The following is a 14,710-nucleotide window of genomic DNA, read 5'->3' as shown; positions in this document are numbered from 1 at the left end:
TGTGAAAAAGGTGATTTTTTCAGCTAAACTTGAGGTTTGCAGGGCATTCTGGGTAAGGAAACGTTGGGGGATCCACGCAAGCCATACCTCCCTGGAATCCCCCGGGTGTCTAGTTTTCAGAAATGTGTGGGTTTGGTAGGTTCCCCTAGGTGGCCGCCGAGCACCGGGCCAAAAACCCAGGTGACCACCCTTGCAAAACCAGGTCGTTTTGAGGTAGGCAATTTTCATGTCGCCTCAATACGTTTTGGGCCCTTGCCTGTCGCGGGTACTTGGGCCTCCCACTCGAGTAAGGCACCGTTTTTATCGGGAGACCTGGCGGAACGCTGGGTGGTAGGAAATTTGTGTCAGCCCGGTGATGCCACAACTTTCCCACACAAAAATGTGTGAAAAAGGTGAATTTTTCAGCAAAATGTGAGGTTTGCAGGGCATTCTGGGTAAGGAAACGTTGTGGGATCCACGCAAGCCATACCTCCCTGGAATCCCCCGGGTGTCTAGTTTTCAGAAATGTGTGGGTTTGGTAGGTTTCCCTAGGTGCCGGCAGAGCTAGGGTTCAGAAACTACAGCTAGGCACTTTGCCAAAAAAGGTTCATTTTTCACTGCGAAATTGAGGTGTGTCCATGTTGCGTTTTGCGCAGTTTCCTGTCGCGGGCACTAGGCCGACCCACACAAGTGAGGTACCATTTTTCTCTGAAGACTTTGGGGAACCCGGGGTGAGTGGAAATTTGTGGATCCACGCAGATTCCAGAACTTTCCACCAGAGAAATGTGGGGAAAATGTGTTTTTGGGCAATTTTTTAGGTTTGCAAGGGATTCTGGGTAACAGAACCTGGTGGGAGGCAGTCAAGTCACCGCATCCTGGATTCCCCTGGGTGTCTAGTTTTAAAAAATGTATAGGTTTGCTAGGTTTCCCTAGGTGCCGGCAGAGCTATGGTTCAAAAACTACAGCTAGGCACTTTGCCAAAAAAGGGTCCTTTTTCACAGCGAAATTGAGGTGTGTCCACCTTACGTTTTGCGCCGTTTCCTGTCGCGGGCACTAGGCTGACCCACACAAGTGAGGTACCATTTTTCTCGGAAGACTTTGGGGAACGCGGGGTTGGTGGAAATTTGTGGATCCACGCAGATTCCAGAACTTTCCACCAGAGAAATGTGGGGAAAATTTGTTTTTTTTGGCAATTTTTTAGGTTTGCAAGGGTTTCTGGGTAACAGAACCTGGTGGGAGGTAGTCAAGTCACCCCATCCTGGATTCCCCTGTGTGTCTAGTTTTCAAAAATGTATAGGTTTGCTAGGTTTCCCTAGGTGCCGGCAGAGCTAGGGTTAAAAAACTACAGCTACTAGGGTAATTTTGCATTGTGAAAATGTGGTGTGTTCACGTTGGGTTTTGAGCCATTTCCTGTTGTGGGCACTATGCCTACCCCTACAAGTGAGGTACCATTTTTATCGGCAGACTTAGGGTAATTCAGATTTGTAAAGTAACTGTTATTACCTATTGACTTTCGATGCATTTCTGCCTTCCAAATGAGACATTGTGTAAAAAAGAAGTCTTTCTAAAAAATGACTGATAATTCTCATGCTAGTATGAGTATCCCAATTTCGGAAATGTGCAAATATCTACTGTTTCTAAGCTCTATATTTTGTTCCCATTTCAGAAATACATAGGTGTCTTTCATACCGATTTTTCCATGTACACATTTTTACAGAATAATTACTATATACCCGGTACATAATAAAAAACCATTGCAAGTTGCTGCTCAGTTTTTGGCTCTGGGTTCGTCGTGTTCTTGGTGAACCTACAAGTCCTATATATCCCCACAACCAGTAATGTCCAGCGGATGTAACGGTATATTGCTTTCAAAGAGCTGTCAAAATTAGAAGAAGTTACAGGTGAAAACGTTCAATTTATCCTATATTTAACTGTTAAGTTTCTATAAAGAAACCTTGATGGATCTACACAAATGACCCCTTGCTGAATTCAGAATTGTATCTACTTCTCTAAAATGTATAGCTTTCCAGGATTCATTATTGCTTTTGTACCCATTTCTACCATTAACTGGAAGGAGGTTGAAAGCACAAAAAATAGCAAAAATAGGCTATGTCCCAGAAAAATGCCAAAACTGTGTAAAACATTTTGGGTTTCTGACAAAATTCTGGTATTCCCTAAAAGCTGGGAAAATGGTGATTCCAGCCCCACAAACCCTTTTTTGATAACATTTGCAGGGAAAACCCCAGATGCTTTCATTTGCAGCCCGTTTTTCCCATTTTCCCAAGAAAAACTAAATTTTGCTGTATTTTGGCTCATTTCTGTGACCCCTCCAGGGGAATCCACAAACCCGGAGTACCTTCAGAATCCCCATGATGTTGGAAGAAAAGGACGCAAATTTGGTGTGGATACCTTATGTGGTCAAAAAGTTACAGGGGCCTCAGCACGCACTACCCCAAATAGCCAAAAAAGGGCGTGGCACAGGAGGGGGAAAAGGCCTGGCAGCGAAGGGGTTAACTGGATCATGTACCGTTACGGATAGCAAAACAAACCAGTTTCTGTGACATCTAACAAAAATTCAAGTCATGAAGGGAATAAGTCAGATGTAGGCACAAGTGTCCAATGTTGGGGTCTATTTGTAAAACATTTAAACATCAATACACTATTAAAAGGAAAACATCCAATCTAGTTCACTGATGTTCAGTAATTTTAATTCACATTTGAAAACAACAAGTTTGTGTCAAGCTCCCCAACCCTGTAGTCAAGATATGTTCCCACCACTCTGCGGAATGGCGGGCGCTGTAAGACACCAGTTCACCAGACGTTACAGAGCTCCAAATTCCTTCAGAACTCTTTATGAAGTAAGAGATGGTATCTAGAGATGCAGAAATAAAATTAAACAGCACCCCAGAAGGTTCTTTGGCAGCCTCACATTAGTTCCTTCTGGGGGGGTTGGAAATCACATGTTGGCTTCAACTGGAAGTTTAAGGAATGGGTAAACAGACAGCGATAGCAGCAGCCCATCAAAAGCAAATCCAGTCAGTGGGCGAAGAAAGGTCAACCACCTGCCTGAATGTAGGACAGCTGGTCAAAGAGTTCTAGAACAGGTTATCCAGAACACAAGTTACCAGGACACCACTTTCAAGGCTTTCTATTTACAAATCAATGTCATCAATGAGAGTCCAATTAGTTAAGCTGAACCGACACTAGACAAACACATCCAAAATGTGGCGATTTGTTGACTGAAGACTTGGGCCTGAAAATATGCCGTGGAGCCATCTTGCCATTGTAAATGGGGTGACAGTGAACAAGAATGCAGAGTGAAAGGAAATGGAGAGGTGATCAGTCGCCATACAAAGTACTTTAGACAGGTTAGTTTGAGGCACAGAAAAGAATGACAGACATTTAAGGAAGTGAATGTGGTGAGAAGGAAGAATAAAGAGATCTTAGCAGGAAGGTGAGAAACTCAAAAGAAATGAACATACCAAAACTGACAACAAACCTGCATGTCAGCAGATGAGCTCAGAAGGGACACTAAATGGTCTTTGCAATAGCCCCCGCCAAAGCAACTGGGGCAATTTCTGTTAATTGACAAACACTAGTACTTTGGAGGAATGCCAGGCAGAGTTCACCCAAACAGGAATAATCTGGTCAATTGTTCTTGGAGCTCCAGATAAAAGAGTCTCTTTGGCACACAGCGATGCCAACTCCTTTAGAAGCTGCACCCATTCAACCGTGGTCCTGAGAGCTGCAGTATGCTTCCTTGTAGCGACCTCCATCGCCCTGGGCCTCAGCTCCCAAACGCAACAAGAGAAAGCAAAGTCTGTCCCGCGGGTACCAGCACCGGCTAGGACATACTCGATGAAAGGATGAGAACCGCGAACGGGGCAGAGCTCTGCCAGTCTTGAAGTGCTGCCCTCTTGAACGACAAACCCATTCGATGGATTGAATGACGGCTCATATGTCCTTGGCCAGACATGCTCAGTCTTTCACCACAACAGCTAGGAGATCTCAGTGTCCAATGTGTAAATCTGTAACAGTTCTGCAATAATACTGTGAAGCACCGGCTTGGTAAGATTTTCACTAAAAACCTGCAGAAGAGGGAGAAAAAGAGAAGTGAAACTGCAGCATAATACACGTGAAAATTGAAAAATAAAACGTGGCAGGCCGAGAGCTCTCCACGTAGCACACGGGGGGGGGGGGGGGGATATGGGTGTGCATATCATTGAAACTTGTAAGTGTATATTTATTGGTTAAATAAATCTGGAAATACACAAGTTTCAGATTTGTTTTTTCACAAACACCAAAATAAATGTGGATAAATACAGATATTAGCAAAAAGTAAAGAGGAATAAATACAGATGGAAATGTGAAAAATGAAACACCATAGAACAGTGAGTCCTAATCATTTTCAGGGATCTGTTCCATCCTAAATATGATGGTCAAGATCCTTCGCCCTTCTATCTGTCCCAGCTTTAAAACAATCCAGACGAGCAGCCTCCGCAGGCAGACTGGCGTTTTCAGCGGCCTCCGGCCTGGCTCGACAGCACCTTTCTAAGATTCGCAAAAAACTGATCAACAGAAAGGCTATATTCACACCAGACTCCAACTGTAACCGTTAGTACTGATTCTCGGTGCTAAGATGCCGCTAGACGAACCTTGCGACTTAAAAAAAAAAAAATTACAATGAACAAATATACATGATGGAGAATATTACACATAATACTGGTTTCTGGTGAACAAAAAGCCTTAACACAGTCTCGCAAAAAAAACAGCAAGGCTTCCTGTGGGTCTCATGCGGTGCTTAATATGAGCTGGTGGTTTCCAGTGCTTGACACCACTACTTAATTGTCAACACCGGCGCACTTGACACTCCTCCACAAGGTGGTGCTGTCTGGCTAATTTAGAGATGACCAGAACAGGTAATTATTAATTCAATATACATAAAAAATGACTATTACCTACCGCCCAAGCCATTCTTATAGCTTTGGGGGCCTGAAACAGTTCGGCCGGTCACACTTGTAGGAGTGTGAGGGTTAGTAGTTGTGTTGTGGCCTCCTGAAGAGAGCCATGGCCCAAGAAAAGCACTGATCTCATGGTATCCGTGAATGCGACACTTCTATGAATCATCAGACAGTGTAGGGAGGAGAGAGTGTCACCTGCCACCACTGCTTCTCAGTGTCCACATCTGCCGGCACCTCCACACCATAGCACTGTAGGGCGAAGTGCAGGACGGCCACCGCGATGTGCTGAGCCTCGTATCGAAGACATAAGGCCTGGTGGTAGCTGTCCCGCAGCAGGGCCCACGCAGCCTGGGCGATGGGCGTCCGGTCCCAGCAGTGCCGATTCATCCAGTTCTTCAGCGAGACAAGGTAATGCAGGAGATACTAAAAAGAAATGGACACAGTCATGGCTTCTCTAAACGACCACCTTATCAGGACATGGCTGCGTAAAAGATGTGTTCACTTCTGGAATTAGATTACAATCTGTGACATTAAATCAAATGAGGAGACGGCCTCGAGTTAGGGTTTTGAGGCAGGCTTGGGCCACCTGTCACATGTTTTACCTGCAAACATTGTTTAAAAGCTGCAAGGTCTGCCCCGCTACACACAATATTCCAATAGCCTGCTTCGTGGCCGTCTCACTTTAGGAGGAAACGACCTGATGACAGCACCTACAACTGAACACTGGTCATGCATATTCTTCTGTTGACCCAACGAAAAGAACAGTCTGCTCGAGGCATGTGTCTGCCAGCAGTCCTTCTCTCCGAGTGAGGCGGGCTGCTGAAGGGGAGCAGGAGGGCTGCCACGCGGCACTTGGAGTCCTTTACTCGGCTCAAAGCTTGATGGGGAGGGCGGTGCCGCCTGCATGAAAAGCCTCAGCAATGACCTACAGTAAAACCACAGACGCGCACACTAGCAGCACACCTCAACGTGTTGTAGCTCTGCTGGTAGTAAGGGAAGTAATGCGCACTGCAGGCTTCAGCCTTCCTGCTTGGTTTGCCATCAGTCATTTCCTTCCTGTCCTCCTGCAGGACGTGACGTCTGGCAACAGAAGGCACGGGGCGTTTCTCTAAAAAATCAACAGCAAGAAGCAGAAAGACGACAGAACTTACTTTGTGAGGGTGCTGGAAGGAGACTTTGAAGTTAAGAAGGCGCAGCATGAGCATCTCGCACTGCACCACACTGTCTCTCATCTCCCAGAAGCGAGCGTCCAGCTCCAGGGGCTCACTGCCAGGATGCAGGTGCCTGCGTGATGGGAGAAATAAGAACACGCCACATTAAAACGGAACGGATTCTCGCCCACGCGTGAATGGGATTTGTTGCCGGTGGGCTGCAGGATTACCATTCAAATGAAGGCGCCTCTTACTGAATCTGGAGTCCTCAGCGAGCACAGGAAGCTGGAGCCCTCGAGGATATAAGCCTCAGTGAACCTGTCTGTGATCGAAGGCTCCTTCCTTTCCAAGAGTCAGCCATAGCTCCCTCACATCACTACTCCACAGAGAGCCAGCACATCAGGACCAACCCAGAGGATGTGAGACTCCAGGCCCCATGTCCTATGCTGCAGCTCCTCCAGAAGAATAATTCCTATCCAAGGCATCATACATTACTCCTCCAATATGGTCCGCCCATCTCAGATGAATGTCCGAGGGTCCACAGAAGTGCATTTTACAGGAACAGCGCTGTGCAAACTGTCTAATATGAAACTAAGATTGTACAGGTTATGTCACCATTTATTCTCTAAAAATACTGTGCAAACAAATGAAGGGAGGACCTGGCCTGGCAGTTCGGGCTGGACTGTTTCCACTGGAGCAGGGTCAAGACTGATTTGCATATGGCTGGGTCCAAACTGAAGTGGCAGAGTGAGCTAAAGAATGCTGGAAATTAACTCACATCGCTTGACCCGGGGTGAATGTTGGATTTATTCAGCATTCCTTCTGTCATTTGTTTGCTCAGCATTTTTCATCCTAATTGGGAGGTGTGAGTCCATTGCTCGCTTTGCTACTGGATTCAAGCTAGCCTGGCTGAGGAGGGGCGATACCCCAAAACTGGTCCCAGAATGCTTCTTTCTGATCCTGGGGGTGAATGTCTGATTTATTCAGCATTCCGTTCATCATTTGTTTGCACAGCACCATTTATTCTCTAGCCACAAGCATTGGCTTTAGAGGTATGAACCCAAATGGAATTTAGAGATTCAAAAACCGAGGTGGACAAGGGTGGCAGCGAAGGCTCTAGAAGGAGTGAGCTGAAAAGACTTCTGCACACCCCCCACTGGGTCACGTGGAGAAAGACTTGCACAGCATCATGACTCTAAAAGGCACTTCAGAGGCCCAAGGGATCAACATGAACGTTCCAACAAAGCTAAGACTGGCATATTTTAGATGATTTAGAGGTACAGAACAAGGTTATGGAAGGTGAGAAACTGCTTCTTGACACTAGGTTTGTGCATCTGCTGATGGAAAAGCCATGACTGCGAATCTAGGAGGTGAACAGCCAGGCTGGTTTTGGGAGGGAGAGCGGGCCTGGGGTTGTGGCTTGGGTGTCAGGGAGGGAAGAGATCACTTTACAATAATACCTGTGGGTCACATTGATAATGTCCCGTGTCCGGAGATGCTGCTCCTCCACTTTGCCTGCCAGGTAGATGGCAGACATCGCCACCAGGTAAGGATCGTACGTGTCCAGGCTAGTCTCGCAGAAGAACTTGTGGTAAATGGTGCAGGCTGTCGCGACGGGGATGGACTGCATGCCCAGCTTCACTCCTAGACAAGAGAACGTGTACATAAAGTCCAAAGACAATTTCACCTTTAAGCATACTATTGCCTGCCTTCACCCCTGTGAAAAGCAGAGCAGGTCTAAAGTACTGCCCTATACAAGCCAAGGACTGCGCACCCAGCTTCACTGCTAGACTACAGAAAGAGCACAGCTGGCACGCAAAGAAAGCCTCATCACTAAGCTAGCCATGAGGTCCAACTCCATCTGTAGGTAACAGAAAAGCCCAGTTAAAAAGCAGGGTCATGTCAAATAAGGAGGCAGCGAAGAGGAGGAACCAATCGGGGCTTATAACAGGGTCAGCTCTAGCAGGTCCTATAATGGAAGCGGAGGTCCAAGCTTCTAGCCCTGATGGCATCATATGAGAGTTCTAAAAGGCATGTGTTACCAGCATTGTACCCATCTTGGCAAACGAGTTTCAGGCTCTGGCAAACATGGGAAGAGCAGCACCAGCAATGACTGGAGGGGAAGGTCCTTCCCAAGCTTTCGAGGACCCTCTCCAGCATAAGACCTAGAGGCCCATGGTTCACCTTAACAGTGACAAGCTATATGAGATGGTACTAGATTCTCGGGGGCTTATCTACCCCTATGATATGATGCAGGAGGATCACACTGGCATTGCTGAAAACAAACATTTAACTTTATAATATGGGTGGCTCGAGAAACATTGTTTACATCGCATGCCATTATAACGCGGTCATTACAACGACCGCGTTGTTACATCCCAAACCAATACAGCGCATGTCGTTACAACGACTTGCTGTAGGGAGCAGAAGGTGTTGGATTTAAAATCCAACACCTTCCCTACTGTTACACAGACTTGAGTTGCCATAGTAAATTATACTATTCCAAAATCCAGCGCACCCCCTACAGCAAGTCATTGTAACGACTTGAGTTGTAATGGTATGCGATGTAACAACTCGGTTGCTGTAATGACCGCGTTGTAATGGCATGCGATGTATCGCATCCGTTGTAACGTGGCCTATTCGGGTGGCTCACTTCATTGAAAAGCCCAGATGGAGACCCCTAGCAATGGCCTTGCGTGGCACAAAAATCCAATTTGGCACAGGACATTGTTCCTTTAAGATAGAAATAGGAAATTTTAATCTAGTGGAAACATTCCTAACAAGCATTGGGAAATGCATTAGGTTTCGGCTATGTGATTATTAATAAGCTGTTTGTGCAGGCAAAACCTAAATACAAAGATATCGGACTGGATATCAGAGTTGACTATTGGTACCCGGTTCAGTACCCGAGCAACATAAAATCAGAAGAGAAAATGTATGCAAGAATAATTTTTATATTCAAATAAAATAATAACCATTAGATGGCAGTGTTCCAGTTCTTCCAATATGGAGAGAGAGAGAGTGATGTGAGATTTCACATGGACTCGTGCAGGCACATTAATATACCTGCCTAAAAAAAGTCATAAAATCGAGTTCATGAACTTAAGCCCACATAAACTGTAGAGAGAGATCATATGAATACTACTTAGTGGCATCAGAAGGAAGAGCTCAGAAATGTAGCACAGCTATTTCAAAGCATGCAGCCAGGGAAATGTAAACAAACAAAAAATTCCACACAACAGCAGATGGACACAGTAATTTGGCTTCGGAGACTGATAAGAGCCCCTTTTTAAGAAATTTCAAATACAAGAGACTTCACAGGTGAAACCTAAAAATGATTATGACATTATGGTGGAAGCCACAAGGATGCCCGCTGCCCCCGCCCTCCTTCTCTTTGATATAGCCATTGTATTTTGCTATTTACAGATGACGTGTTTGTGTCAGTGACTAACCCTTTGCGCTCATTAACAGCTCAGTTGGGACTCTTCAGTAACTCTGGGAAGGTGTTGGGGTACAGCGTTAGTGGACAAGTAGGTGCTCTTCCCAGACATCTTGGGCAGGGCCATACAAGAACACCTAAAACTTACAAGGCTCTTTACAATGTCAGATGAGTCTATGAAATATTTGGGAGAGGCTAATATACCCAGACTGATTCAACAACTTAAAAACGAGTTTAAGAAATGGCTAAATATATACACTTTCTGAATGGATAATATATCAGCTCTAAACATGAACATTCATCCTTGCCAGACCCTACCAATGTGCATAGAGAGAGACATATTCAAGGAGTGCAGAGCTATAGGGTGGACATCATGTGGTGGGAAAAACACTTTAATCTCATCTTTTGAAATAGTCGGGGAAGAGAGGAGACATTGGCCTTTCTTCCCCACATACAGAATAATGAATAGAGCAGCGCAGCTGTGAATAGTGGGCAAAGGACAATCAAAACACTGGTTACAGCTGGACAGAGCGGTGGCAGAGATGCCTTTCTGGGACTTTAAAGGGCTCCCTTAGAGGAACAGCCACCAAGGTGTACTGAATGTAAATCCAAAGCGCAGGGCTTGGAGTATGTGACTCGATCGTAAAGACAAAACAACTGACATGTTTTCACTTTCATCCCGCATCCTCCAAAATATGAAGGCTATTCTCCATTTAAGTACTAAGAAATGATCAAACTCTGGAAATGCATCAAAAAAGCTAAACTTTATTCAAGGTTGACAAGCATTTATGTAGTGTCCACAACACAAAAGCTAAAATGTGAATAAATCTACCATTTAACGGAACAAAGTAACCTTAACTCCCAACCTAGCACCTCACCAGCACTGGTCATTAGAACAAGTGACTTCAAACATACAATACCAAAGGGCATTGCCAATGATGGTGCTGAATCTCAGTTCTGCTTCCACGTGGATGGACTTCAATGTGAGACGCTTACACTGACAATTACCTATCCTATTGATTACCTGTGGACTTAATCTTGAATCACAAAACCTTTCAACCCTCAAGCACTTACGCAGACATGCACTCGCTCCTTCCCACCCAACAGGGGTGTTAAGGGTGTGTCAGTAAGAAGACATTCATTACTTGGGGGCTGTAAAAAATTACAAGTGAGTGAAAACCACGATTCACGTTTTCCACCCATGCACACAGCTCACCAGCTAAAAGCAGGTAAAATGTACGAGTGAAAGGGAGAAGCATGAAGAGTAACAGATTCACACCGTTATTCACTTTTCTCAGGAGCCAACTCAGAATGTGCAGGTGGTCTTGCATTACACCCTGGAAACACTTATTTCTATTTCTGGCTGCAGAATACCCATGGGGGAAGTTTGCGTTGCGAATAGAAAATAAATGCCCTCTTCAACTTAGTTTTTAGGTCTCGCCTAGCGTTGCAGTGCATGCGCTGCTCGCTCTGAGAGATCTATTGTTGTCAAGTTGATTTCGGAAGTGGGGTTTAAGCCCCGCCCCTCTTTTCTATTGTCTGGTGTCATCGTTTAGGCTAAACGCTGGCTCGTGATTAGAAATCGGGCTTTTTTGTTACAGTCCTGTCTCCTTTTCGGACGGCCCATCTGGACTGGCTGTTTCCATCTTTGTTTGTCGTGACGTAGGAGGGTCTGCTGCTATCTTTTTATTTATCCCACTTAAAGCCCAACTTCTGGGAATGTTTGTGAATTGAAAAAGAAAGTCCTGTCCGCCCAGGAGGACAGGTACATTTCCACCCGTGTGTGTTTATTTTTCATGGGGTCAATGTCTCCAATGCTGCAGGTCTCAGCAGAGACCTTCTCGATAAATGTCAGCACAATACAGTGCTTAGAAAGTGGGCAGCTCACATGCAGAGGCGCCAGGGCCAGACGGGGAACAGCAACCAGCCAGAAGGGGGGTGGAGGGAAGGGGGGGCAAACGCCCCGACACTCTGATAACATGGGGCCTAGCCCTGGGCTCCGCCCTCTGACGTACCTCAGGCCATGCCCACTTGAGACATCTCAGAGGCCTCATCCATCACCAGACTCCGGGCCCGGGGCCTTGAGCTTCAGAAACAAGTCTGAAATGGATCACTTGCCCCCAGGGGCTCAGAGAAAGCATCGCAATAGATGAAGGACTCGCCCTCCCCAGCAGGGGGCGCTGTCCCGGTGACAGGGGTGGGAGTAGTGGGCACCTATGGGACCCCTGTTCAGAGCATTCTCACCCACCGCCCCGTCTCTTCATCTGTGACTTGTCCTCCTGTAGCGCCACGAAGCACATTGCACTGCAGGGCACCAGAGTAGGAGATTTTCTGCACCGATCCCCTCTTGTGGGTCTTGACCTCTGACCCTTCAACCTCAGGAATAACTTGATTCCTGAGATATTTAAGGTTTTTACAGTTTCTCCGCTCGGCCTCAGTATGATGATGCAGGGGGTCGTCCCTGCATTGCAGTGATCTGCACACAGCTCCTGTATGGCTCCTGCTATGGAAAGCGCTTTGACTTCAACGGTGACGTGTCCCGTGCTATATAAAATAAGTAAATACATATCTTTACAGCAGGCACGTTAACCCACTGTGCTATCTCACCCAAGGCCTCCTTGGACTCCCCAGAAGGAGCCAAGGCCTCCTCGGCCCTGTCGTGGTCTGATGGTTTCACGAGGGCAGACCGGTCAATGATCTCTGCCGCAGGCACATTCACCCACTGAGCTATCCTAGCACAAGCCCCAGTGCAGCGGATTAGAGGAGAGTGATGTGAAGGCACACGTGGAGCCACTTCTGGGGGCCCCTGGCAGCACGTGCGTGCCTCACTCTCCGCCCCTCACTCGGGCACAGAGGGCAGGGGCACTCAGAGGAGCCCCCACAGACCTGAGGGGGGCCAAGCACTTAGGGTGTGCCCTCTGACCCCACTCAACACAAGTCACTTAAGACGGAGAGACCCCTTCCCTGCACAGGAGGGGTGGGGGTACCTGGAGGAATCATCTAAAGCCCCCCTTCCGTACCGGAGGGAGGGCACTGAACCCCTGGAGGCCCTCAAGTGTGCACTCGGCACTGATCACTTGGTGATCACCTGAGCCTTTGATGTGTTGGAGGGCAGTGGAGGGGGCGAGACACCTCCCCCTCACACCCAGCGCACTTATTCGAGGTACACACATCCTAGCTCGTAGAACAGTCTTAAGGCATTAGAGGGCTGTCATTTACCATACTGATCATTCTGGGAATTGTAGTATTCTCCAGTCAGTTAAAAGCTTTTATTCGCCTAGACTAGAGCCATAAAAAGACTAAAAAACACAACACCCAAACAACAAAAAATACAAATTCAAACGCTCAACAATCCTAAAGAAAAGGCAAGAAACATACATCTATCAAAACTACAAATATACATCATACATAGCCTTATCACATTTCGTCATGACAACCAAAAAAAATCAGTAAAAAAGCATATGAAAAAATAGAAACAGTAAAAAGAACAAGAACTGTTAAGTAATACGAAACTAAAGGATCATAAGTTCTACAAAGTCTAATCATGTTTGGCACTTCTCTTCCTAACAGCTGTTGGACATAACTAACAACAGATAAACTGTGCATCATGGGACTATAGGTATTGGTAAGTTGATACATCAGATCTGTGGCCGGATGCACCCAAAGAGGACGTTAAACCCGGGTACTCTGCTAGGAAAGGCTGCCAGAAAGTGCCAAATGTGAAACAGGTTCAATAAAATCTATGTTCATGGTTTGGGTGTGGCTTAGTGGACTAATGTGTCCACTGTGAGGGCATGTGTTTGACCTCATGGTCACAGGTTCAAATCCCAGCAGGTCCACTCAGCCTTACATCCTTCTGAGGTCGATAAAATGAGTACCTTGGGGAATAATAAGCATGGTTTATTAGCGCCAAGATACCCTTCTGGGTGAACATGAGCTTTACAAATACACGTTATGTATAATAGATATGGTTCCATCTCCTCTTCAGGTTTAAACTTGAGGTATGGGCAAACCGAATTCATAGGTTGACTATTAGTAGACCAAACATCATTCCTAAATTTGGAATCAAGGCCTTCACCAATCTCTTTGAACTGTTATTGATCTCATTCCGGAAATTAAACAAATTTGAGGTGTCAAGATGGGTGAAAAGTCTCTGAACCTCCCAGGGGTGGAGTCCATTCCATCTAACCCCATACAGTCTTCGAGAACTAATCTGGCAAATGTAGTATGGGGAGACAGCCACATCTTAAGCCATAAAAGAAGGGGTGCAACCCTCACTGTATCCTCCAAACAAGCATTTGCAATGCAATAGGTCTCGCATTTGCAAAAGTTTGAGCTCTTGGCACTGTAAATGACAAACCTTGTATCTATGTGTTTGTTTTGAAAATTTGAGCTATTGGCATTGTAAATGACAAACCTTTTATCTGTGTTGGTTTTGAAAACAGATAAATAAAAGGCATTTTCATTTACAATGGCAATAGCATAAACGCTCGCAAATGCGAGACCTATTGCATTGCAAATGCTTGTTTTTTTTTTTTATCATCAGGGAAATGCTCCAGACCCTTTTTATACTGACATCTGTTTTAAAACTATTTCAGGAAGAAAATATCCTCGGCTGGTGTTTGGTGAAGTGTCAGAAAGGTGGTTTTCTCAAGATTGTAACCTTGGGGGTAAAGGTTGGAGGATTCCTAGGGGAGTTTAAATTGCAGACTTTTTTGCATTTTGGAATGACCGACACTAGCGCGCACTAGTGTAAGAAAGCGGGCCAGACAAGCAAGACAAAGTCACAGCAAAGAAAGCGCTCTCACCCATGCAACGTGTCGCATCGCACCATAGTGAAAATGTGGTGAATGCTTCCTTCAACGCGACTGGAACCGGGACACAGTGCCCTCTTAGCTCTACAGAGAAGCTTGTGCCTGGGGGCGCACTATAAAAAGCCCCGGTGAGAGGATTGTCCTGCACATCACGTGCAGTTTCCCTCTCCAGAAGAAGTCACTGGATCCTTGAGGCTCTCCACGTGATAGCTTTGCGCTGCGCACGTCCTGTGTGTGGAAGGAAAGAGTTGGATAATCTTATCACTATACAAAAAGTGGCCTTTTCACTTCTAGATCATGTCTATTATCACCTTATATTACATCCTTTGTAAGGCCCGCATCAGACAGGTGGACTGGTTTAAGCAT

At 46.0% G+C, this 14,710-nt stretch overlaps 1 protein-coding gene across 2 annotated transcripts in view; it reads right to left on the bottom strand.

The window, feature by feature from the left end:
- Positions 1-2,670: 2,670 nt before the first annotated feature.
- CCNQ (cyclin Q) overlaps positions 2,671-14,710 on the bottom strand; it is a 22,907-nt gene continuing 10,867 nt past the window's right edge. For both annotated transcript variants that reach the window (XM_085629817.1, XM_085629819.1), the window contains exons 3-6: positions 7,552-7,735; positions 6,092-6,224; positions 5,136-5,363; positions 2,671-4,067 (exon numbers count right to left, since the gene is read on the bottom strand). In XM_085629817.1, the coding sequence (XP_085485943.1) occupies positions 3,978-4,067; positions 5,136-5,363; positions 6,092-6,224; positions 7,552-7,735 (635 nt within the window). In that variant the 3' untranslated portion in view covers positions 2,671-3,977. The remainder of the gene's footprint in view (positions 4,068-5,135; positions 5,364-6,091; positions 6,225-7,551; positions 7,736-14,710) is intronic.

Source organism: Triturus cristatus, chromosome 10 (assembly GCF_964204655.1).
Source record: "Triturus cristatus chromosome 10, aTriCri1.1, whole genome shotgun sequence".
Classification (NCBI taxonomy): domain Eukaryota; kingdom Metazoa; phylum Chordata; class Amphibia; order Caudata; family Salamandridae; genus Triturus; species Triturus cristatus.
This window is presented reverse-complemented; position numbering and strand designations above follow the sequence as displayed.